The sequence below is a fragment of the Tachysurus fulvidraco genome, chromosome 23, assembly GCF_022655615.1.
Source record: "Tachysurus fulvidraco isolate hzauxx_2018 chromosome 23, HZAU_PFXX_2.0, whole genome shotgun sequence".
In the NCBI taxonomy this organism is placed as follows: Eukaryota; Metazoa; Chordata; class Actinopteri; order Siluriformes; family Bagridae; genus Tachysurus; species Tachysurus fulvidraco.
Window position 1 is genome coordinate 7,723,274 of NC_062540.1, and position 26,198 is coordinate 7,749,471.

A 26,198-nucleotide genomic window follows, 5' to 3' on the forward strand; every position below is an offset into this window, starting at 1 on the left:
GTCAAAACTCTGCGAATCAGAAAAGTATCAGTGAGAAGTTGAGAACACTCATTTAAACAGTGCATACACTCGAACTTGACTGCACATCACATTTTTTACTTATTGATACTGCTTTTAATCGTAATGTAAAGACCAGTCATCGGGAAATAAGCTGTCATGTACAGTAAAAGTGCCTGTGCAGTGACAGGAAATATAATGTAACACAAAAAGCCTACACGGTTGACTTGCACTCAGGATTTTTTTTTTTTTTTTTGAGTGGAGTGTGGACAAATTTCTACGCACCCACTATTTTATTTCTTGATAACAGACCGCTGCTAACTATAACACACCGTTGCCGTAGAGTGTTACCATGGACACACAGGATTCTAACGTAGAAACGGAGCGCACTATTTTCTTTAGCGGAAGCAATACAATTGTTCAGCAGTTTCGTGTTGCAGCCACAGGCGTATGAGACCTGTAACTTGAGCAACAGCGCAAAGCCACAAACTCGTTCTGAATATTTTAAAGGCGTAACAGCTGATGAAAAAGCAGAGACAATTGTAGACGAAAATGAAGAGAGATTTTATCTTAGTTTTTATTTTATAAGAAACTTATTCTTCTCGTCATTTTTCATCAATAATAATGCATGTTAATGCATTAGTCAGCTGTCTTAGTCAGCGTTTTTGGGCAGTGGTGCAGTCTTGTCATCGCCTCGTCTTAGTCATAAAAAAAAGGTTGTCTCGTCTCGTCTGACGAAATTAACACTATATGTGACATACCAAAACACTCAGAACAATGAGGGGAACTACCTTACAGGTATTCTGATCACGTCACGTGAAAATAAAGATTTTGCACAACATGGGCATGTGATATATCAAAACACTCAGTACAATGTGGGGAACTTCCTCAAGAGTATTCGGATGACGTCACATGCTCGGCTCCACTTACCTCCAAATGTTTTTGCACCCTAGCTTTCTGTCCACTTGCCTACAAAAGTAACACTAACCCTTATGTCCATTCACCTCCAAAAAGCACCGGCCTTTGCAAATACTTGCATCGTCAATGCCATCATTAAAGTTTGTTGCAACGAACTTTACAAATCTAGTTTTATCTTGCTTATTCATTTGTGAGACACCAATCAGCAATGTAACAGTTGTTTTGTTTCTTACTAAAGTTTTTATTGATTTGGTTTTTATTCACTCTCAATCTGTTGTTCCTAGTATTGTTTTAGAGCAGAACTACAAAGTTATACACTGGATATAAAAAGTCTATACAACCGTGTTAAAATAGCATGTTTTAGTAAAGTAAAATAATTAAACCAAGATAAATCATGCCAGAGGCTTTTCTCATTTTTATGTGAAATTGCAACCTATATATTAAAGTGGAAAGCAATTAGAATCATTTTAGGGAAAAAATATGAAAGCTTTTTCTAACCAAAATAAATTCCCCACAATCAATTCCCCAATCAGACTCACAGCAAAGCAATGGCTTCACCAAAACAAGGTCAAGGGTTTGAAATGGTCCAGCCACAGACAAGATCTAAATTCAATTGAAAATTTGAAAGGTGACTTAAAGAGGACTGTAGATGAGATGCAAATCCAATTTGACAGAGCTAACATGCATTTGGAGGGGAAAAATATAATGTTGATAAGTCAAGTTGTGTCAAACTGATTAAACCCAAAAAGATGCTGTAATAAAATCTAAAGATTTTTCCTTTTGTCTTTTTTGTTTTCCTTTTGTATTTTTGTTTTTCACTTTTTAATTATAGCTTTGTTTTGCAATAAAGGAGGAAAAGCTATTTAATATAACTATTTACTATTAAATAGCTATTAGAGCAGTATGCATAACTTAGTAAGTATTTAATTGCTATGGAGAAAAACACATTTTGGACTGGAGCCTGACGGGACTTTGAAAAGCATTTAGCAGTCAAGTTGTCACTTTTTAATAATTAGAGTAGTTTTTTTGACAACTTATATCTTAAGAACTGTTTCTCAGTAACATCAAGTTGCATTTTTTATTAGCTTCAAGAGGAAAAAAGAGTGAAGAGGGAACAATATTTTAAAGATTTTTAGTTATCAACAGAATCTATTAAGCTTATGTCCATTTCACAATGGCAGTTGACCAACTTGATCCATTCACAAAGTATCATTTGATAGTAAGTTCAAAGTGAAAAACTCAGAGAAACCCCCTGTACTCTGTACCAGTTTTCAGAATCGGCATCTGGTGCAATTTTACACTGCATCGCTGCATTGGTTGTTTTTTTGTTTGTTTGTTTGTTTGTTTTTAATGGTGCGGGTTTTATGTTTTTGTGTCTACTGAGTTTATTGGAATGTGTATATCTACACTTACAGCTCTAGAGAATGTTTCCAAATCTGTGCGTCTGTGGAAGACCGCTGTTGAGCTGGAGGAGCCAGAGGATGCTAGAATTATGCTGAGTCGTGCTGTGGAGTGCTGTCCAACCAGTGTAGAGGTGCACTCATATCCTTAAACTGCTATTAAACCAGCAATGCGTGCTGTATTTGTCTAACATGTCACTTTGCTGTGCTATTAGCTCTGGCTTGCCTTGGCACGTTTAGAGACATATGAAAATGCAAGGCGCGTTCTGAACAAGGCTCGGGAGAATATTCCAACTGATCGTCATATCTGGATCACAGCTGCCAAGTTGGAGGAGGCCAATGGCAACACACAGATGGTGGAGAAGATCATTGACCGAGCAATCACCTCACTGCGGTCCAATGGGGTGGAAATCAACCGTGAACAGTGGATTCAGGTCAGCCACAAATGTTATGAAGTGATTTCTAAGCTAAAGTAATTGACAATAAATGTTACCTCATGAGTTCGCAGGACTTATTTTTTTATTTATATACCTGGATATTGTTTTACATAAATCAAACACCAACTTTTGTGATGAGGTTGCAGTTAATGTTTCCTTTTGATGACTTTTTCAAGCAGATTATGTTTTTGCAAGTAACATTCCACACCGAGCAGTCTACCACCACTGCTGTTTCAGCTAAATGGTTCTGCAGCTTCTTGCCTTCATTTGGGTTTTTCTAGCACTGGCTTTGTTGATTTGGAGTCCGTTACATTCATTTTCAGATCCCAATTCAGTTGCTTAGAAATAAATCCATAGTTGTTGAGTGTCGGCACACAGTTTCAGAGTCAGAGAATGTATTATGCTCTGGAATTGTTACGCCTAATACCAGCTCTTGACCCTGCCTAAAAAGCCAAGCCCAATAAGTCAGTTTCCTTTTTTTTTTCTTTTTACAAGTTATATTAAATAAATGTGCGACATATTTTTTTTGTATTTATTTATTTATTTAGTTAGTTATTTGTTTAGTTATTTATTTATTTAGGACAGTGCACGTTAATCAACAATTCAGCAATGAGCATCAGTGTAAATATGTCTGAATTAGCACAATAGCTAAATTTCATCCATTGCCTACTGTTCTAAAATAAATGTACTGCTCTGATGACTAGTTCAAGTCAGTTGTGTTATCTCCCTTTAATTTCCTTACAGGATGCTGAAGAGTGTGATAAAGCTGGTAGTGTTGCCACCTGTCAGGCTGTGATCAGAGCAGTCATTGGCATTGGCATAGAGGAAGAAGACTGTAAACATACATGGATGGAAGATGCTGAGAGTGTAAGCAACTTCCTTATTCAAAGATTATTCTCTAGATCAGTGGTCCCCAACCTTTTTTTCGCTGCGGACCGGTCAATGTTTGATAATTTTACCGCAGCCTGCTGGGGGGTGGCGGCTATACAATTGAATTAAAATTAATCATTTTAATTCAATTGTATTTAAACATGCCTTTTTAACTCACTACAACGCTAAATCAATGAGAACCCTGAGCTTGTTTCTTTGCAACGAGACGGTTCCATCTGGGATAATAGGAGACAATGACACCCGAAGTGTGTTGCTTATGTCCAGTTTATTCCGTTGTTTTGTTTTGGTTGCCGTCACTGCAGAAAACCCCGCTTCACACAGATAGCATGTCGGAAATGGCAATAGGGATTTAAGTGCTGTGGTGGCAATCTCAGGGTATTCTGCCATGACTTGCAGACCTGCAGAGTTTCTAACTTTCTAAAGACGTCTGTTTCGCACTCATTTTTGCTAATTTGTGGGTTAAATTTGAGCAAACACAATATGCACATACACCAAGCACTGTTAAAAATGAGAAAGTACCGGTGAACAGAGAGAAGAGCGATACACACCTTCTCTCCACCAAAGCTACCACGCCACTGCGGCTTGCAGCCTCTCAGCTCCAGACGTCACCTAAACCCGGCCCGATATCATGATATTTTGCGCATGCGCGGTATTGGTGCGGCTTTAGGTGAGGTCTCTTAGCTCCCGGTTAACCTCTCGTCCATGGAAAGTCGCACAAACCTGAGAGAAATACACCACAGTAAATAAAATGGAAATAATTTAATGTTCCTTGGGCGGCCCGGTACCATTTGGTCCACGGACTGGTACCAGTCCGCGGCCTGGGGGTTGGGGACCACTGCTCTAGATTATTCATTCACACCCCCCCCCCCCCCCCCCAACACACCGTAGGCACTCATTTCTACACAATGAATAGGCAAAGTTTAGTGATGCAGCTCTCCCTTTTGTACCCTAGGTGTGTGCTTGTGTGGCCTGGTATGTGTGTGTGTTGGTATGTGTGTGTGTGTGTGTGTGCATATGTGTTTAGGTGACCTCTCAGTCACCTCAGCAAGGTCAGATCTTATCAAGCACATGCATCCACACTCTCCTAAAGTTTCCATCCTTTTAGCACATGGAGTGTTTATGGCCGGAACGTTTATGTCAGGAGCATGGGCTTCCTGTCCTCTCTACCTAGTCTAACACAGAATTTACTGTGAAAGCATATATAAACACTCATTTAAAATTTCCACTACAGGAGACAGTCAAGTTGGGATACCCATGATTGAACCATATAGGCACTTAAAGTAGATTTAAAAAAATAAATGAATAAAAAAAAAGAAGTTTAAGAATCAAATCAAAATGTAATGGCTTCTGAGTTTCAGACATGGCAACTATGATAAACTCAAAAGTACCTTTTCCCAGTTTTGAATTGTCACCACTGGTATATAATGCAGCAAGGATTGCTAAAGTCAACAGATTTTACTTAATAGACGTACCTGTTTCTATGTTATAATAAGGAATTGATCCTGCCATCTTTCACAAGCTAATTTCACCTGTAAATTATTAGCTCATGAATCATGGACATGAAGGAGCAGAGCAGCCTGAAGTCTTTGGTATTGGCCGTCTCGTTTGTAGGTTTTACAGAGCTTTAAGAAACAGTTTGACAATCCCAGGCATGCAGAAAGTTAAATTAACGTAAAACACATCTTTATTCTCAACAATGTTTTGAGCTTTCTTGGTATGGCTTAATGCTTGAACAGTAAAGGTCATTCTTCAGGGCTCTTATAGATTCCACAACTATGCATAATTTGACATGTATAACATTACTGGTTTGAATTGTTTCTGTGTATGCTTTATTTATAACAAAATCTAATGTGTTTGTGCATGTCTGTCTGTCTGTCTCTGTATGTGTGTGTGCTCATGCACATTCAAGTGTGTGGCTCATGGTGCATTGGAATGTGCTCGTGCCATCTATGCCCACGCACTGCAGGTCTTTCCCAGCAAAAAGAGTGTGTGGCTGCGAGCAGCTTACTTTGAGAAGAGTCACGGCACACGGTAAGAGAGCAGCCCTAATGTAAATGAATTGTTAGTCACAATTTTTGCTACAGTAACAGCAATGGTGGACCATAATAATAAAAATGTCTAAAACTTTTCATTTTAGCCCAAATGATCCAACCATTCATTTTTGTCCACATTGACTACTTGTTTCATGCTCTTGCTCCAATTTTATGATTTTTTTTTTAGTCCGTGAAGAGTCACAGAGGCTCAAATATGCGTTCATGCATTTTTTTCTATTTGAACGAGTGAGTTCACACTACATAATCAAATATACTGCTTTAAGAAATGGACAGTAAGAGTCTTACATTCATTTATTTGAATGCTATGACAAAATCTAAATATTGCAGCTATAACAATTGTATTTGGCGTGTCCTACCTAAATGGCTATAAGGAGCAAAATAAAAAACAAACAAAAAAACACTCTCAAAAGACTGGAACACATTGAGAAACGGAGCAAATCTCAGTTGGTAGAAAACAGCTACATTTATTCAGCTACCTTGTTAAAACTTTTTTCTTTTTCTAAATGATCAAACTGTTATTCAGTCTACAGTTGGCAATATACATTAATAATAATTGATCGATTCAATTCAATTCACGTTTATTTGTATAGCACTTTTTACAATAGACATTGTCTCAAAGCAGCTTTACAGAACATAAACATAGAGCAGAAGGTAAACATAATTAATGATAAAGGAAATAAGGAATAATAAAAGAAAAATAATTAACAGAGTAAAAAAATTCTAGATTATTATTAGATATAAATAGTTCACAATCTGTATGTATTTATCCCCCTATGAGCAAGTCTGAGGTGACTCAGGCAGCAGTGGCAAGGAAAAACTCCCTTAAATTGGTAAAGGAAGAAACCTTGAGAGGAACCGGACTCAAGGGGCACCCATCCTCATATGGGTGACACTGGGGGTGTGATTGGAATATACAGTCAGATAAATGTTGTATTGGTGTAAGCTAGATAAGAAAACGCTCTACCACCTTTAGTAGACTTAGATATTCTGGGAACTACCAGAAGTCCTGAGTTTTGTGATCTCAGAGAGCGTGAAGGATTGTAACATGTTAGAAGACTAGTTAGATACATGGGAGCTAAACCATTAAGAGCCTTGTACGTAAGTAGCAGCAGATTGTAATCAATTCTAAACTTAACAGGTAGCCAGTGTAGAGATGATAAAATTGGGGTTATATGGTCATACTTTCTTGTCCTAGTGAGAACTCTGTCAGCTGCATTTTGGACTAACTGTAACCTATTTATTAAAGATTCAGGACAACCACCTAGTCCAGTCTAGAGGTCATGAATGCATGAACTAGCTTCTCCGCATCAGATACAGACAGGATGTTTCTTAGCTTGGCAATATTTCTAAGGTGGAAGAAGGCTGTTTTGGTAGTATGGGCGATATGATTTTTAAAAGACAAGTTGCTGTCTAATATAACACCCAGGTCTTTCACTGTCGAGCTACAAGTAACAGTACATCCCTCTAAATGGAAGTTAAGTTGTGAGAGTTTCTGTGCACTGGTTTTTGGACCTATAAGTAGTATTTCTGTCTTAGCAGAGTTTAACAACAGAAAATTGCAGCTCATCCAGTCTTTTATCTCTCTAAGGCATTGAGTTAATTTGGATACTGTGGCTATTTCATCTGGTTTTGATGAGATATATAACTGTGTATAGATTTAGTTTAGTTTTTTTACAGTACAGAATTACTGTAAAAAGTTTAATACGTGTAGAATGATTTTTTTTTCAGGTATAGCCCAACAGAGATATTATAAATCTTGTGGGATAAAATGGACATAAGTCCTATCAAATGTATACCTCATAATGAGCAGATATAATGATCAGATACAGCCATAAATCTGATGCTTTGGATTTGCAGATGAAGAATTTGACAACAGAAGTATCAATGTTTATGCCAACCACTCTAGGGCACTTGAATTATTCTAACATTAGTGCTTAGGGTTTGAAAGGTTTCTGATGGAGCACTGCTACAGTAGGTCTACAAGCTGAATATTGAGCTTGTATTCAGTAAAGCAGTCTAAATTATTTTTTTTTCTTATTCTTCTCAATTTTTTTGTAATTATTTATTTACTTTATTTATCTTGTTGTTGCCACCAGTTTTAATTGCTTTCTGAGAAGTGCTTCAATTGTCATAAAGACCATCTTGAACTGTTCCCAGGGCCTCTATTTCCAATATGCCTATACTAAACATCCATCCAATATTTCAGTTCTGTTTTATGAACATGGCATGTGATGTGAATGAATACCATTTGACTATCTTCACATAATGGCATCTGTCAAGGGTTTGGGATATATTAGGTAACAAGTTGAAGTGTTGGAAGCAGGAAAAAGTATAGATCTGAGCAAGTGTCAAATGGTGAGGTCTCAATGACTGGCTCAGAGCATCTACAAAACAGCAGGGCATGTATTCACAAATATATATGAGGGATATACCGATCCGTTATTTTGGATCGGTATCAGCACCGATCCAAGCATTTTGTGTGGATCAGGTATCGGTAGTGCATGACCCATCCAAATTCGATACCCGTGGTCATGGGCGTCGGAACCATTATATGTGGGTGGCACAGGACCCACCCACTTTTTAAGACCAATAATATTGGACCCACCCACTTTTACCGTCTCTATTCAGCGCATATGTCTTTTTTTTTTTTTTTTTTTTTTTTTTTAATTATTGCTTTTCAGAGTGCCGCCAGTTGAATCCATTCTGCTTGAGGAATTCCCTAATAGATTAAACTCCATTCCACGTTTTACCTACAGCATTGACCACGCTGCTGCTTCCTGAAATCCATGGGCGTCGGAACCATTATATGTGTGTGGGACAGGACACGCCCACTTTTTATTTACTTCCGACGGCCATGCCCGTGGTGGTTGATTAATGAACAGCAAACATCATAGACTATTGCTTAAACTTGTATGAAAAATCCACTTATATATTAAATTGCATTAATGAAAATAAATATAATAAATTTTATGGGTAATATGTTGCACAACCACCTGTGACAGACAGGCAGGTTTAGCAGGCACCCTTTCCATTTACCTCAGCACGTTAATGTCGCTCATTTGGGTGCAAGGTTTACTGTTTAATACATTTTGCATTGTGTTTCAAGAGTTCTAATTTAAGATTCACTTTAAAATATTGCCTTTTCTTCAGAAAATAATTGAATTTAATAATTGCAGCATATATTGTTTAAATTGTCATACCACAAGAGTATCGGTACATCCCTTACTTTATTTATATTTATATATATATATATATATATTTTTAAGAATGATCTTAAATTGCTATTCTCAAAGCAACTTAAAATACAAAAACATATCTTAGAGAGGAGGCGGGCGGACCTTGCTGCTAGGTATGACATTCTTTTGAACGCTGTGACTGGTTGTCCAATAAAAAAAAGAAAAAATGAGAAAGTGAAGACTTTCTCATTTCCAAGACTATAAACCGTTGTCCTATGTTCTGATATTTGAGGATATATCATATAGGGATTATGTTTGTGTCTGATTGCGAAATGCAATGTAAATGTAAACATCATCACCTCTCCTCAGAAATGTCATAGCACCGAATATGTAATTTCTGCCTCTAAGGCATTTCGGGTCTAGACACAGTAGTCAACATTTTGATGTGGATCAAAATAATTAGAGTTGCTCTAGACAAAAACAGGTATTGTTCAAAATTCATATATAACATGTAAGTCTGATATTAATCAATGGCATCAATGGAATGTTATGCCTCATCACTTTTGTTGGTTCTCAAAAATGTTTGTTTGTCACAATGTTATTAAGTGACTTGCCACACATTCATGAAGACAAGAGTGCACCAAAAACTGTTTGGTTGTACAGTACTTCTGTGATTCATCTGAAGTCACAATGAACTGGTTGGCCTGTCAGGCTGCCATTTTCAATGATGATGAGCTTGGTCCTTCCACCAATGGAGATGCCTCTCCAAACCATGACCGATGATCTGCTAAAACTGTCATGCAGTATAACATTTTGTGGCAAATTTCTCTCCCCAGGGCGACACAACACCCTCCTACGCCTGTCTATAAATTTAGCACAGAACTGGGACTTATCTGAGAAGAGTAGTGTACCCCACTCATTCAGTGTCAACTTGTGGTGTTCTGTGGCCCACTGCAGATGTGCCATCTGGGAAGAGGCACCCTCACAGCTGGCCTTCTGGCTCTCAAACAAACTTCATGAAGTCATATCTTCACAGTCTGCTAGACACTTGCACCCTTGCCTCCTGGAGGTCATTTTGAAGGCTGAATGCAGACATAAATCAATTTCTGCGGGCATGCTTGGTCAAGTGTCTGTCTTGATTTGGTGTTTTGTCTGCCTCCACCATGCCTTCTACTCACACCACCAGACCGTCTGAAACTTTTCCAGGCTCTGGAAATGACACTTTGAGACCTTCCCACTGAGTCATGCCTACTTGCAGCATCCCAAGGGGGCTGTATTGAGGTCAGAATCCTGCAATCTCACCAATTTTCAATGCTTTTTGACATCAAATGAAGTTTTCAGAGCCTTAATTGATGACCAATTCCCAATTACGGACACCTGTGGCAGGTCAATTGGTACCTAATGATCATGTCATGAAGACCATCAAAAGCCATGAAAGATGACAGTTCGTTAATGACAACATAACAGACTTGCATGTTATGCATTAATTGTGAAAGAAACACAATTTTGGACATTTTCTCTTCTGCTAAATAAACTCAAGCCTCTAATATGTCCTCCTTCCTACTCATAACACTTGTTGATTTTAAGAGCTCTTTTAAGGATTAAGATGCTTTGTGAATACCTTTTAATCTTTACTATAATCTTCTCTGTAATTTTAAGGGGTAACGCCCTTATTTCTAAGAATTTCCTAAAATTTCATCACTAGGAGCAACGTTTTGCACTAATTTTCATGAATATGGGCCCAGAACTTTTGGGTGTGTTCCTGGTGTGCAGTGCTTAGTAACTTTCAAAAGTGGAGTCTTCCACATCTTCCACAAGGAATGACTCCAAATTTCTCCAAACTTTTATTCCTCGTGACATTTCAGGTGCATTAGTCATTTTTTTCCCGTCCAGCTGTGATATGTAAAGCTGCTTTGTGATTATGTCTATGGTTAAAAGTGCTGTTTGTTTACAATTTTTAAATAATTGAATTCCAAAATTGAGTGTATGTTTTGCCAACCTTGAAAGATCTTTGCTGTGCTTAGTGTGACTATTTTATTTATTTTTGTCTCTGTTGCTCTTTTAGAGAGTCTCTGGAGGCTCTTCTGCAGAGGGCAGTTGCTCACTGTCCCAAAGCAGAAGTATTGTGGCTGATGGGGGCCAAGTCCAAGTGGCTAGCTGGAGACGTCCCTGCTGCCAGAAGCATTCTTGCATTGGCCTTCCAGGTGAAATCAAACCCACCATATTTTTCATTCTTACATTATTAACTATACCATACATTAGTCTATTTCTAAAGAAAACTACAAAACATTATAACTTATTAGGGCATAATGACCATATTGTGACACCGCATCTCAATATTAAAAATGAAAAAAAGATTTATTCTGCACAACCCCTGTAAAATGGCAAGTACTTACATTGTAAAGAATTAAACCAAGATAAATAATGCCAGAACCTTTTTTTTATATCTCACATTTATTGTGAAATTCCAACCTGTAAATTCAAGTAGAAATCAATTTCAATCATCTTTTGGAAGTACAAACTAAATTATTTGAAGTACATTTAAATTTTATCAATGCATTCAGTCTTTTTGATCAAGTTTCATTCAGTTTGGCATATCTTGACTATTTTGCCCTTTTTAATTGCAATAACTCATATTGGCTTGGCACTTCCTGTGCACAGTCCTCTTCAGCTCATCCCACATATTTTTGATTGGAATGGCTCTGGAATCTGGCTGATGTAACATCATGTAACATAGTCTGTGCAATAGTTCAGTATGGTAAACTGTATCAGAGTGGTAATTGCTCTGATAATTCCAAATCAGTGCCAATCCTCTAATTCCAAATCAGTGCCAGTTCAGCGAGCCTTTTTTAGAGCAATAAACGTTCACCATTGTCACTGTCATAATTTACAATCATCATTATAATCCTTATTATAATAATAATAATAATAATAATTTATTAGTATTATTATTTTAGAGCTTATTGCTTGGTTAGTGGCATTCTCCCTTGTGTGTTCTGGGCTTGTGATCAGGCTCCCTTTCCACCTTTTTATCCAATCAGATAACTTCCACTTCAACTGCCACTTGAACTTTGTACCTAGCCCTCCCCATAACAGCTGATCCATTTTTTTTGTTGATTTGGAGGTGTGCATCAGGCCATTGTAATGCTGGATTGTGAAATTCCTCTTCAAGTGTTTTAGCAGAAATCAATTTATATTTTGAGCTGTTCAGTATTCCTCCACTCAGTAAAGCCCCAGTTTCAGCTGAAAAAAAAATGCCCCAAAGCATGATGCTGCTTTCATGCATTATCATATGGATGGTGTTTTGGTGAGAGGTTTTCTTTTCTTTTGGCATTATGGCACATTAATTTGTGGTTGTGGGTTTTATTTATTCATTTATTATCTTTGGTTTTCAGTGTGATTTTGAAACCAGTGGGTTAATGATTTGGTTTCCATTCACTGTTGTCACATAATTGTGTTTCAAACAAATTATAAAATGTATGTAAGTAAAGATTTTCAACTTGATTTATTCATTCATTGAGTTCCAGTGTGTGAGATTTTTGTGTTCCCTTCATTTTTTTGAGACATTTATATTCTTGATTCTATTTATTTATTTATTTATTCATTCATTCATTCATTCATTCATTCATCATCCATTCATTCATTTTTATATACATAGCTTTCAGGTAGAAATTTGTTATTTGGAATATGCGTGTATGCTGGAATGCATGTTATTTGGAATAAGCATGTATGATTATCCTATCCAGTTTTTTCACCTTTTTATAAATAACAATATTTGATATTGATATGATAATGATATGATATTGATATGATAAAATATGATTATCCTATCCAGTTTTTTCACCTTTTTATAAATAACAGCAGGAACATACCACAGAAGGATTTGTGTTTCAATGTAGCAATAGTGGAGACTATTTCAGACTTTCAGAGTAATTGTTTTGTGATGGGTTTCTCTCTCTTTATTTTCTTGGATGAGTTCTTTATTTCCTTATGTCTACATTTTACTAGCTATGGACATAATCCCATGTCTTTTTCCAGGCCAACCCCAACAGTGAAGAGATTTGGCTGGCTGCTGTGAAGCTGGAGTCAGAGAATAATGAATATGAGAGAGCCCGAAGGCTTCTTGCAAAAGCACGTAGCAGTGCTCCCACTGCCAGGGTGAGTGACAAAGAACAAACTTCAATTTTATCTATGTCCAGCGAATTTGTGTTGAAGGCCTCCTCCTCATGGTATTTGCTCATACTTTTCGCTTCATTCTTCAAAAAGCATGTGTGTTTGTGTGCACGCACATTGTTCCTTGCTGGTGCTTCTGGATCAGGCTAAATGGTTACTGTAAAGCAAAATATCAGACAAGATAAAGTGTCTACTGATAGTGTGGAAGAATACATGTATCCATTGTAGACCTGCAACTAACGATTATTTTTTCTGTCAACTAATCTAGCGATTATTTTTCCGATTAGTCGACTACTCTGACGATTATTATTATTTCTTTTTATTTTTTTTCCTTAATCTAGTGTTCTTTTTTGATTAACTAGCTAATGCTTTGGATAACTTTAAAAAAAAAAAGATAAATACAACTTCTAATATACTATTTCAACTTTTATTACATTGTTTTTTCCAAAAAATACTTCAACGTGGTTGAAGTTTTTACAGTATACAAAAATAAAGTGCCAAAAAGAAAATGTAAACAACACTTTAGCATCAGGCATGAATAATGCCATATAAATTCAACAAAAGCACTGCTCAACACTGCAAAAATGCATGATCGGCCATTTGGGGCGTGCAAACAGTGACATCCTTTTTATGAAAGAAATCTTGTACACAGCTTTGCCTGTTCCTGAGGGGAAAAAAACAATAATTACCATTAGGAACCAAATTAAACATTAAATCTATGAATGCTAACAATATATAAACTGTTCTGTATTTCAAAGAGGGTAGTAAATCTGCATATTTTTAAATGAACCGAATGTGATTAATTACAATGTTTAATATGATTACTTTACAATATTAATTGTATTCAGAAAGCGTAGTGAATGTCATTTTATTATGAAATACAGAAAGCATTTTAAACTCATAACTAATGAGATAATTTGTTATTAATCACGTACTTATGATTATATTTTATTGGCTTGTGCCAAAAGTAAACAAAAATGCACTAGTAGCCTATTTATCTATATGTTCACGTACACTACTAGATTACAGCGAACTGTTAATATAAATCTAGTAGTTAATTTTAAGTCTACAGTATGTGTGCATAAACAACTTCCAACAACCAGTTCATAAATTAAAAGTTAAAGTTTGCTTTATCGTCGGTAAAGTTATACGGTATATGTTTACAGTTTATACCGTTAGCGATTAGCATTACCATTATTACCTACCATATATTATTTAATTTACATTTACATTTACAGCATTTGGCAGACGCCCTTATCCAGAGCGACGTACATAAGTGTTTAAATCTCTAACACTGAATACATTAATGCTGGTTCACTAGGTTACATACTTAAGATACCATCAGTTTAAAACATTTGTTCAAAGTTACAATGGAAAAAGTGTCAAAGGTTTTTTTTTAAATGCAAAGGATAAGGAAAGAAGTGCTAGTTGAAGTGCTTCCTGAATAAGTAGGTCTTCAACCGCCGCTTGAAAATAGCCAGTGACTCAGCTGTCCGGACCTCTAGGGGAAGTTCATTCCACCACCTTGGTGCCAGTACAGAGAAGAGTCTTGTAGTATGCTTGCCTCTTACCCTGAGAGATGGTGGAACCAGTCGAGCAGTGCTGGTAGATCGGAGGTTACGGGGTGCAGTGCGAGGAATGATGAGGGCTTTGAGGTGAGAGGGAGCTGGTCCATTTTTGGCTTTGTAGGCCAGCATCAGTGTTTTGAACCGGATGCGTGCAGCTACCGGAAGCCAGTGGAGGGATCGCAGCAGCGGGGTGGTATGCGAGAACTTTGGCAGGTTGAAAACAAGCCGGGCAGCTGCATTTTGGATCATTTGCAGAGGACGGATTGCGTTCATAGGTAGACCTGCCAGCAGTGCATTGCAGTAATCCCGTCTAGAAATGACAAGAGACTGAACAAGTACCTGGGCAGTCTGTGTGGACAAAAATGGCCGAATCCTTCTAATGTTGTAGAGAAGAAACCGACATGAGCGAGTCACATTTGCAACATGAGAGGAAAAGGACAGTTGATTGTCCATGGTTACCCCAAGGTTGCGAGCTGTGGCTGAAGGGGAGATCAGATCGTTGTGCAAGGATATAGCAAAATCGTGACCTGGGGATGAATCACCTGGGATGAACAGCAGTTCAGTTTTGCTAGGATTGAGCTTTAACTGATGAGCAGTCATCCATGATGAAATTTCTGCCAGACATGCTGAGATCCGGTCAGAAGCTGTGGCATCTGAGGGTGGGAAAGAGAAGATAAGTTGTGTATCATCAGCATAGCAGTAAGAGAACCCATGTGATGAAATAACTTCACCAAGAGAGTGAGTATACAAGGAGAAAAGAAGAGGACCAAGTACTGAGCCCTGTGGGACGCCAGTGGAGAATCTGTGTGGAGCAGATGTCACTCCCCTCCATGTTACTTGATATGAGCGTCCTTCCAGGTAGGAGGCAAACCATTCCCAAGCTGATCCGCAAATCCCAAGACTCTTGAGGGAGGATAAGAGAGTCTTGTGGTTGACCATATCAAACGCTGCTGAAAGGTCAAGGAGGATAAGGACGGATGATAGTTTGGCAGTATGTAGCTTCTCAGAGACATCCAAAAGGGCTGTCTCTGTAGAGTGAGCTGCTTTAAAGCCAGACTGTTTGGGATCTTGGAGGTTGTTCTGTGAGAGATAGACAGACAGTTGATTATAGACAATGCGTTCAAGAATTTTTGAAAGAAATGAGAGAAGTGATACCGGTCTGTAGTTACTTATGTCTGATGGATCCAGAGCAGGTTTCTTTAGGATGGGAATAACCCTTGCTCTCTTGAAAGTAGTTGGTACCTGACCAGATGCTATGGATCTATTGACGATAGTGGAAATGAAGGGCAAGAGGTCTTGTGAGATGGTCTGGAGCATAGTGGTAGGGAGTGGATCCAATGGGCAGGTGGTAGGATTGCAGGACTGGATGAGTTGTAAAATCTCTTCTGCTGCCACAGTTGAAAAATGTGACAACAAAGGTGTAGGGGAATCCATACTCTGAGATGTAAGTGCAGTCGGGGCTGAAGTGAAGGTCCGGCAGATTTCCTCAATCTTCTCCTGGTAGAAAGAAGCAAAGTCTTCTGCAGTCAGGGAGGATGAAGAAGGTGGAGCCGGGGGGTTGAGCAGAGAAGAGATGATTATGTGAAATTTCCGAGGGTCATGTGAGGAAGCTTCAAGCTTTTCCTTGTAGAAGGAAGTCTTGGCAGAAGTCACATCTGAGGAGAACTTGACAAGAAGTGTTCTGTAAAAATCAAGATCTGCATCAAGTTGTGATTTCTTCCATTTTCTCTCTGATGATCTTAGCTCTCTTCGATTGTTGCGCAGCACATCTGAAAGCCAAGGAGCAGAACAAGACGTTTTCTTGGGTTTAGTGAACATGGGGCAGAGGAAGTCCATAGTTGAGGAAAGAGATGAGAGGAAAGTATCTGTGGCTGAGTCTAAGGGTAGTGAGGAAAAAGACAGCATCAGGAAGGGAAGAAAGAGTGCCAGAAGCTACAGATGAAGGCGAGACAGAGTGAAGGTTGCGGCGAGTAAGAGCGAGGGGGTGAGAGGTAGTTTTAGGTAAGATAGGTAGAGTGATGGTGAAGGATACCAGGTGATGATCAGAGACGTGGAGTGGGGTAGCAGTCACATCTGTAGCTGGAGAAGGACGGGTGAAAACCAGGTCCAGGACATTGCCTCCTTTGTGTGTGGGGATGTAGCTGTTGAGTGTGAGGGAGAAAGAGTCGAGAAGAGACAGGAGGGAAGAAGAATGTAGCTTGTCAGAGGGGAGGTTGAAGTCACCAAGCACTGTCAGGGGGGAGCTATCGGAAGGGAAAGCACTAAGCAGTGAGTCCATTTCTTCCAGGAAGTCTCCTAGGGGACCAGGAGGGCGGTAGACAACAATGATAACAAGGTTGATAGGAGAGGTAACTGAAATGGCATGAAATTCAAAAGAAGAGATGGTTAAATTAGAGAAGAGTAGAGGTGTAAAGCACCATTTCTTTGACAACAATAAACCTGTACCACCACCCCTGCCTGTTTCACGTGGTGAGTGAGAGAAAGCATAGGCAGAGGATAAAGCAGCTGGTGTAGCAGTGTTCTGTGGGGATATCCAGGTTTCTGTTAGAGCAAGAAAATCAAAGGAGTAATGGGAAGTTAAAGCAGAGATAAAATCAGCTTTCTTTACCGCAGACTGACAATTCCAGAGCCCACCTACCACTACTGTTTGAGACTTACACAACAGAGGAGGGTAGATGAGGTTACTGGGATTGTGACCTCTGCTTTGTGGATGAGAGCGTCTGCGAGAGTAGGCCTTGAGTACAGAGATGGGTTTAAGGCACATATTTGTGGTCAAACAAGAGTGAGAATTAAGGTATGGTAGTATATATCAAAACAGTACTAGACACTAATGTTAGAGAGAGAGGGAGAGAGCTACTAACAAACTAGCGTCTGTAGCGGAGAACCTTCAATTTAAATAGGTAAGCCCTGCCCCCAATTCACACCTTCACACACGCCAATTCTTGACCAAAACACAGCAGGTAAGAACGCAACAATTACTCCCAAAACTAATTGTAATAATAAATACTTACAAAGATGGTTCGTCCTTTTGAGGTCGGAGAGAGCCAGGATGTTTTCTTCTGAGGTGCTGCCATTTTATTTGGCCTCTGTTTAAAGTATTCCCATACTTTTGATAATCGTGGTCTAGCTTTTTGTGATAGACTGGAACTTTCTCCATTCCCAGAAGCAGAAGCCGCCGTTACGCGAGATGAATGTAAACAGTGTGACGCATCGACGCATTTCACGCATGTCGACGTATTTTCATAGTCAACGTAATCGATGATGTCAACGCGTCGTTGCAGCACTAATCCATTGTGTCTATGCATACTATTTAAATACAAGACCTGCTAAGAATCCTTATATGCATAGTTGGGCACAAAAGGTATGTGCAGATTTGTGTGTATGTGCCATAACTATATGAGGGTGTGTTATAATAGAGCTTGCTCCATCTCTTTGTGCAGGTCTTTATGAAGTCTGTGAAGTTGGAGTGGGTACTGGGGAATATTGTCGTAGCCCAAGAACTGTGCTCTGAGGCATTGAAGCACTATGAGGATTTCCCCAAACTCTGGATGATGAAAGGCCAGATTGAGGAGCAGTCTGAAAACATGGACAAAGCCAGAGAAGCCTACAACCAGGGGGTAAATATTGGAATCAGGGACATTGGCAATTTTAGCAATAATATTGCCAAAGTCTATTTTTTTTATAATAGTCATTATAATAAAATTGTCATTTTATATAGTGTTTCTAGTTGTGATCTATCAACATGGTATGATCACTACTATTCAGGAATAAGGGCTAACAGGTTCTTCGTCTGAGACATCACATGTTTTGGAACCACTGCTCATGTAGGGCAGAGCAAAGGCCAACACAAGATGGCTGCAGTGTGTCCCCTATTTGTGCCTCGGATCTACACAGAAATTTATGTAATATGTGTGAAGTAGTATCAACTGTGACCGCAAATGAATAAATAAACATATCGTCATATCACACACTTTTGTTCTAGGCTAGGACTGAGCAAAACTCTATAACAACTAGTGTTTGAAATATAAGAACCTCTCATAAAGGTCTATCTCATAAATCTACCAAAAGGTCAGTTTTGATATCAGAGATCTAGTAAATGTTACACTTCTCAGGAAATCTATTCCTTTTTTGAACTATATTTATCCATGCATGTCCAGGGACAGATTATACATCAGGGTAATATAATCAATAACTGTTTTCAATCTTTAATAGTTTAGTGTTTTTTGGCAGATATGTTCATATTTTAGGAAGAGAAGAAGAGGCTTAATATAAGACAAGGTAGGGCACTAAAAATACACTAAAACAGGCACCTTTTCCTGTGTATTTGTTGGTCAGCTAAAGAAGTGTCCCCACTCTATGCCCCTGTGGTTACTGCTGTCACGGCTGGAGGAGGGAGTGGGCCAGCTCACTCGTGCTCGTGCTATCTTGGAGAAATCACGGCTCAAGAACCCACAGACCCCAGAGCTATGGTAAGCATTTTTTTCTTAGATCTACACTAATCTTTGCTTAAAATGTAAGTAAAATTGATTGTAAGTACTGTGTAACCTTTAATCTCCGTTTCCATGTCCTAGGTTAGAATCAGTTCGGCTGGAGTACAGAGCAGGCCTAAAAAACATTGCCAATACACTCATGGCTAAAGCTTTACAAGAGTGTCCCAACTCAGGTTGGCAGTGACTATTCATCTATTGCTGAAATCTTTTTTCACATTCTGTGACTGATATATTTACTAATGATGCATTCGCACCTTCCGAGTCAGAACAAAATTTATAGTTCTTGATTATCTGCTGTTTGTTTTAATTTTACACTGCATATTGTAGAGTATGGGTGCAGTACAGTGGGCTGCTTTACTGATTCAAGTGATTGGACATGGTTAGAATGGTTGTCTATGTATTTTAAATATGGTCTACATTTAAAAAAAAAATCTTTAATATTTTTTCCATTAATCCCCTAAGCACATACATAAGAGCTCTTTTACAGAGAAATAACAAATCAGCTGTGCAAAGAGAAGATAAAACAAAAGTCACTAATTTTATAAGTAGCTAGTAACATTTCATATATGCATCAATTTCTTTTCATTGTTCCAAATATCAGTAAAATGCCAAAAGAGACAGTTTAACATTTTACATTTTTAGAAAAATGCTTCCTGCCACACAGAATACATAGCATGTCTGGTTGACTTTTCTCGTTTTAATTAGATTGTACTAGATGTTGATTGGTATCAGGTTGGGTGAACCTTGCATAGATAGGCTCAGGCTATTTGTTTTGGTTTGTACCCAGTCCTGTGTTCTCTCTTGCCTGAATGTAATCTGAATGTAAGGGGAAAATGCAACAGGGTTTGATTCAAACTGTCTAAATGCTGCATAGCTGAAAGCACTCAAAAATTATTTTTGCCTACACTAACAGGAATCCTTTGGGCAGAGGCTGTGTTCTTAGAGGCTAGACCACAGAGAAAGACCAAGAGTGTTGATGCCCTGAAGAAATGCGAGCATGACCCCCATGTTTTACTGGCTGTTGCAAAGTAAGTCTCTATATCATGGCTGCCTAAATACCAAAAATTCTAACACTGCATTGTAATGATTGCACCGAAAAGAAACACTTGCCTTATGAATTTTCAGGTGCAAATGGTGCTGCTAATTTTCCAGATAATAACACATTTTGGTTATGCTTCATTTTATGGTTGATTTTTATAGAGGTTTACATGGCTTGTGATCCATAGGTTATTCTGGAGTGAGAGAAAGATAACCAAAGCCAGAGAATGGTTCCTGCGAACAGTGAAGATTGAGCCAGACCTTGGTGATGCCTGGTCATTTTTCTACAAATTTGAGCTACAACATGGTACAGAGGTAAGTCTAATGTAGACCTCAGTCCATGTCTGTAATCTTACTGAAACCCCTCATTATTTTGCATTTATAGCATATATTTATTTTGTGTGCTCAGAATTGTACACTTCAGTGTATGTTTGGTAACACAGAATTTATATTATCGCTAGGATGGAGCTAGTAGATCAAAGCTTCATTCAGATTTCCTAAAGCATCTTTGCTGTTTTGCCACCTCCTAACAGGAGCAGCAGGAAGAGGTCAAGAAACGCTGTGAGAATGCTGAACCCCGGCATGGAGAGTTGTGGTGTACTGAATCCAAACACATTCTCAACTGGCAGAAAAAGATTGGAGAGATCATGTGTCTTGTGGCTGCCAAGATAAAGAACACCTTTTAAAATTTATTAACTTGTACTTGTATCTCTTGCAATTAGTATTTTAATAATACTTTTGAATGTTTGTTTTCGATGCTAGGCTGATCCAGGCTTACTGATTCTATGTAAGTGCAGACACTTAAGCAACAGTGGAAATAAGCATTAGCAATAACTGGAAAATAAGATTTTGGTATTTAGATATGCAAGTATCCACTCCATCTAGTTTAGGGTTGTGGTAGGGTTGAAGGTTTTTTTGTTTGTTTGTTTTTTGTGAATCCAGTAAATTTACTTTGTCATCTTTGTACTCATCACTGTACTCTGACAAATATAGACTTGCTGGATATTGCAAGTCTATATTTGTCAGAGTACAATGTTTTACAGTATATTTGCAATGTGCAAATTGTCCATTAAATTGCTTATATGTTCACTATAATCAAAATAAAGTAAATGACGATGTTCATGTAAATGACGATGTACATGATTTTTGTGGGTTATTCATTATTGAAACTTAAATATGTAAGACAGCATGTGCAAAGATAGCAAAAACAGTGTGCAAAACAGCATGTTTGATATGGATGGTGCTGTAGACATGGATGTATAATGGTAGTTTGTGTATTTGGTGCAGATCAGTGGAGTCTACACAGCTGAATGTGTGTGTTAGATTAGATTTTTAATGTCATTGACTTTATTGTCATTGTGCAAGGTACATGTACAGAACCATTGAAATGCAGTTAGCATCTAACCAGAAGTGCATAGATAGCTTATTTACAAGTGCCAGTGTAAAAAATAAGGGTATGAGGTTATAGAGAAGGTGTAGTACAAATAGTTGAATAAGGGTGTATATATAGTGTGTGTTGTGCTCAGTACAGTTCAGTTCAATTGTTGAGTCTGATTGATTGATTCTTTTGGACAGAAACTGTTGCACTGTCTGGTAATGAGGGCCCAAATGCTTCGGTGCCTGGTGTAGAGCCAACAACCTGTCTGTGAACGCGGACCATTCGCCACTGAACAGTGACTAATCCAGCCCTTCTGAGGGAACATTGAGAGAATCCTGAGCAGCTGCATCATTGTCTTGTTTGGTAATTGCACCGTCTCTCTCTCTCTCAAGACCATGTAGCTCATAGTGAGGCCAGCTGAAAAGATCACTGGAGTTTCTCTCCTCTATCACAAACTTTTACACCACATACTGCATCCACAAAGCCAACAGACAGCACTGTGGATGGCCGCACACACACCTTCACCCTCCTGACATCGGGAAAAAGGTACCAAAGCATTTGGGCCCTTACAACCAAACTGTGAAACTGGTGTCAGCCATCAGACTTCCCAATACCCAGAACTGAACTGCACCAAACTGGCAGACACACAGTAAACACACTCCTTCAATAAAAATGTATGTTTACACCACCACCATTACAAACACTTATATGCTGTTCATTCACAGACACTTTAATGCTGTTTTGCAAAAAGTTTCACTGTGTACAGCATCAGCTACATATGATTGAAATGACAATTAAAACTTCTTGACTTGACTGGCCAGTATGGATGATGTGAACTTACATGGGGAGTAGAAGGATTTGCAGTTTTATAAGCCTTGAGAGCAGGAGAATTGTACTGCTGAAATGTCATCATTGCACAAGCCTCAATATCATCAATATTTTTTAATAGAGAAGTAATAGATCTTGAATAAGCAGAGTCTATTAATCTGGATAAACTCAAAAAGTTGCACTCCTCCAAAATAATGTTAATCTATTATTTTAATATACAGTTTTCAGTTATTTTTCTTTGGACATTTCTCTGCAGTCTTTTAATAGCGTTATTCCTAAATAAAATATATATATTTACAGACACGTGTGTGTGTGTATATATATGTATATATATATATATATATGTATATATATATATATATATATATATATATATATATATATATATATATATATATTACACACACACACACACATACACTTATTTATTACAGGGACAATGCATATTAATAAACATTTCTGTCAATATGCCAGAGTTAGCCAGATGGCTATTTTTCACCTGTAGTCCCTAGACAGATGGTAATAGTCACCCTAAAAAAGATAAAAGTAAATAAAAGTACATATTGAAGTAACAATAAAGCCACAATACATTTAGTAAAAGTAGTAAGTATTAAGCTATGATGTACATTAGAAACACAAGATGCCAGCAATCAAACAAACATCAGACAAATACATGAACACATATACACACACAATTATATACACTGCTCAAAAAAATAAAGGGAACACATCCTAGATCTGAATGAATGAAATAGTCTTATTAAATACTTTGTTCTTTACATAGTTGAATGTGCTGACAACAATATCACACAAAAATTATCAATGAAAATCAAATGTATTAACCCATGGAGGTCTGGATTTGGAGTCACAATCAAAATTGAAGTGAAAAAACACTACAGGCTGATCCAACTTTGAGGTAATGTCATTATGTCAAAATGAGGCTCAGTAGTGTGTGTGGCCTCCATGTGCCTGTATGACCTTCCTACAATGCCTGGGCATGCTCCTGATGTAGGCAGTCCAGTGTTAAGATCAGGGGCGGTTCTAGGATTTCATCTTTACGGGGTTTTAGCCCTCAGTGAGAATTTAAAACAAGAAGAGTTTTATATTATGACTACATAGTAGGCCAAAAGTTATGGTATTATTAAATGGCAAAGGTGGACACCAAAATTTTATGCATGATGTAATGATGCGAGTCTTGAATAAAATCAGTTCATGTATGTGTGCATTCTCTACAAACAGTGTGTTAAATGAATGCAGTCATTAATAAACAAATATTCACAAGACAAAGACCAAATCAATAAATGTTATTTTTATTTAGTATTGATATTGCATTAATATTTTGTTTGTGTTATCAACTCTGGTAATAAGTCTTTGCAGCTTTCCGCTGATTAACGTTATAGATAAACGCCTCCAACTCTGACTGCGCGTGCAAGCTGCGCGTGCCTGTGCTTCTACTTAGAGCGTGCGGAGCTGCGTAATGCAATCTAGGAGCAGTGATTTGCCAAACCTCCCTTATTGCAGTCGAACACATTTCTTCTGATTTTATTTTGTAGTAACGAATAACGAAGATGCTTAGTGGAAATATAACGGAGTAAAAGTATACATTTTATCTAGGAAATGTAGTGGAGTAAAAGTGAAAGTTGACATAAATTTAATTCTGTCAGGACCACTTTGTCACAAGGGAATTAGATGATATGCATACAGTTAGTGTTGGCGGTATGGTTCTGTTCTGGGCAAGAATCCATGTGCCTGCCCATGCGCATGCGTGGACAGAGCGGGGAGAACAGCGACTAGAAAATAGAATAGACCCCCCTAACAGAACCACTAGCATGCATAGTATTGATAAGCTCACTTACATGTTTTTTGAAAGTAATAAATGAATGGATAGATAGATAATCAAATAATGAGAGAGAGAGAGAAAAATATGTGGAGATTTAAGACGTAAACTGGTACAGCAAACACGGGTTCCGGTGTGGTGGAGTCGGGGTTGGAGGAGGGAGTTTAGATCGCGGCAGCAGCGAAGCACTGAATGGCTCTATGAATGGGAATTTAAATGGTCGGGTAATACAGATGTTGTAACCGGATTGGAGCACGTCGTGGACAGCTGATTAACAGCTGATGCACGCTTGATGACGTGGCCTGCCAGAACTAACGCGATGCTTGATTTCTGTCAGGACCACTTTGTCACAAGGGAATTAGATGATATGCATACAGTTAATGTTGGCGGTATGGTTCTGTTCTGGGCAAAAATCCACATGCCCGTCCATGCACATGCATGGACAGAGCGGGGAGAGCAGCAACAAGGTCATCCTGGGCTGAGTGAAGCGGCATATTGCGACAAGCATGTTGCTGTAGTCTGTAGAGCCAAGTGTGAGTCATAGAGGGGGAAGCATGATACGCCCCTGCATCAGCGATAAAACGATGAGCATGTAGTATATATGCTAGGCTATAGTGGGAACAGGTAGGGGAAGCATGCACCCTCTAGAGGACTCTAGTTGCTCGTGGGGCTTGGTATTCAAACATACTTTTAAAGGCTAGTACGTCCATGGCTAATCGCCAATCAGGGGAAGCATCGCCCTGGGCTGGGCAGATGGCGGCATATTTGCACGAGCTTGTAGCTGCAGAAGTTGAGGCCGAGTGTGCAGCGTAACGGGGGGGAGCGGGATACGGCCCGTGGCAGTAATAAGCGACGGCATGTTGTGCATATACTAAGCTAGCAACGAGCATGTAGTATATCCACTCAGCTAGTGCAGCAGGGGAAGCTTCCCCTGAGCTGAGCGGATGATGGCACATTTGCAACAAGCATGTAGTATATCCACTCAGCTAGTGCGGCAGGGGAAGCTTCCCCTGAGCTGAGCGGATCTCGGCATATTTGCAGCGAGCATGTTGCTGTAGTAAGTTGAAAAGCTATCCCTCGGTTGGCTAGTGTGGGATTGGATGCTGCGGAGACATCTTCCTGAGGGAGTAGAGAGAGGGACGGGTGTGTGGGACGGGTGGCTGGAGTCATGATGATCCTCCGGGCTTTCCTTATACGCCGCCTGGTGCAGATGTCCTGGAGGGAGAGAAGCTCACCTTCGACGATGTGGCTGGCGGTACGCGCAACCCTTCCAGAACTTTATGGTTGCCAGCATGCTGTTTCCGAACCAGACAGTTTTGCAGCCCATCAGGATGCTCTTTATAGTGCAGGTGTAAAATGTTCTGGGGATGCTGGGGCTTGTTCCTATCTTCCTCGGCCATCTTGGGAAGAAGAGACGTTGAGTGCCGTCTTCGGCGCTGCGTCAGTGCGTAGGTCCAGGTGAGATCCTCGCTGATGTTAACACGAGAACTTAAAGCTGCTCACTCGCTCCGCAGAGGTCTGTCGATAGTGGTGGGTTTGTGTTCTCTGCTCTGTCACCTGAAGCTCCTTCTGTGATGTCGGCTTTGCCCATCCGTGCCGCTTTTCGACTGTTTTAATGAGCTGGGTAGCATATCAACCGATGCATAAAACAGAATTGGGGAGAGGAATGACGTAACCATGATGTAGCATAACATAGCCTAGCAAGGCGTAGCATGACCGAGCGTGGCATAACATGGCCTAACAAGGCATAACTTGACCTGGCGTAACAGGATGGGACATGGCGTAGAATGGCATAACCTAGGATAGCGAGGCGTATCGAGGCATAGCATTACCTAGCAAAACGTAACATAGCATAGCAAGCATTGCATGGTATGGCCCGTCGTGACATGCATGCAAAACATAGCTTAACATGGCGAAGCATACATGGCATGACGTAGCTTAACACCACGAGGCATACACTAGCCTAGCATGACATAGCGTGGCCTAGAATGATGTAGCGTGACATAACGTAGC

At 39.1% G+C, this 26,198-nt stretch overlaps 1 protein-coding gene across 1 annotated transcript in view; it reads left to right on the forward strand.

Annotated features, from left to right (window-relative positions):
* prpf6 (PRP6 pre-mRNA processing factor 6 homolog (S. cerevisiae)) overlaps window positions 1–21,274 on the forward strand; it is a 38,115-nt gene extending 16,841 nt beyond the window's left edge. The window contains exons 10-21 of the mRNA XM_027144642.2: window positions 2,331–2,449; window positions 2,531–2,749; window positions 3,497–3,619; window positions 5,553–5,674; window positions 10,939–11,077; window positions 12,912–13,031; window positions 18,055–18,231; window positions 18,950–19,083; window positions 19,186–19,277; window positions 20,018–20,132; window positions 20,331–20,457; window positions 20,676–21,274. Coding sequence (XP_027000443.1) covers window positions 2,331–2,449; window positions 2,531–2,749; window positions 3,497–3,619; window positions 5,553–5,674; window positions 10,939–11,077; window positions 12,912–13,031; window positions 18,055–18,231; window positions 18,950–19,083; window positions 19,186–19,277; window positions 20,018–20,132; window positions 20,331–20,457; window positions 20,676–20,828 — 1,640 coding nt within the window. The 3' untranslated portion in view covers window positions 20,829–21,274. The remainder of the gene's footprint in view (window positions 1–2,330; window positions 2,450–2,530; window positions 2,750–3,496; window positions 3,620–5,552; window positions 5,675–10,938; window positions 11,078–12,911; window positions 13,032–18,054; window positions 18,232–18,949; window positions 19,084–19,185; window positions 19,278–20,017; window positions 20,133–20,330; window positions 20,458–20,675) is intronic.
* Window positions 21,275–26,198: the final 4,924 nt, after the last annotated feature.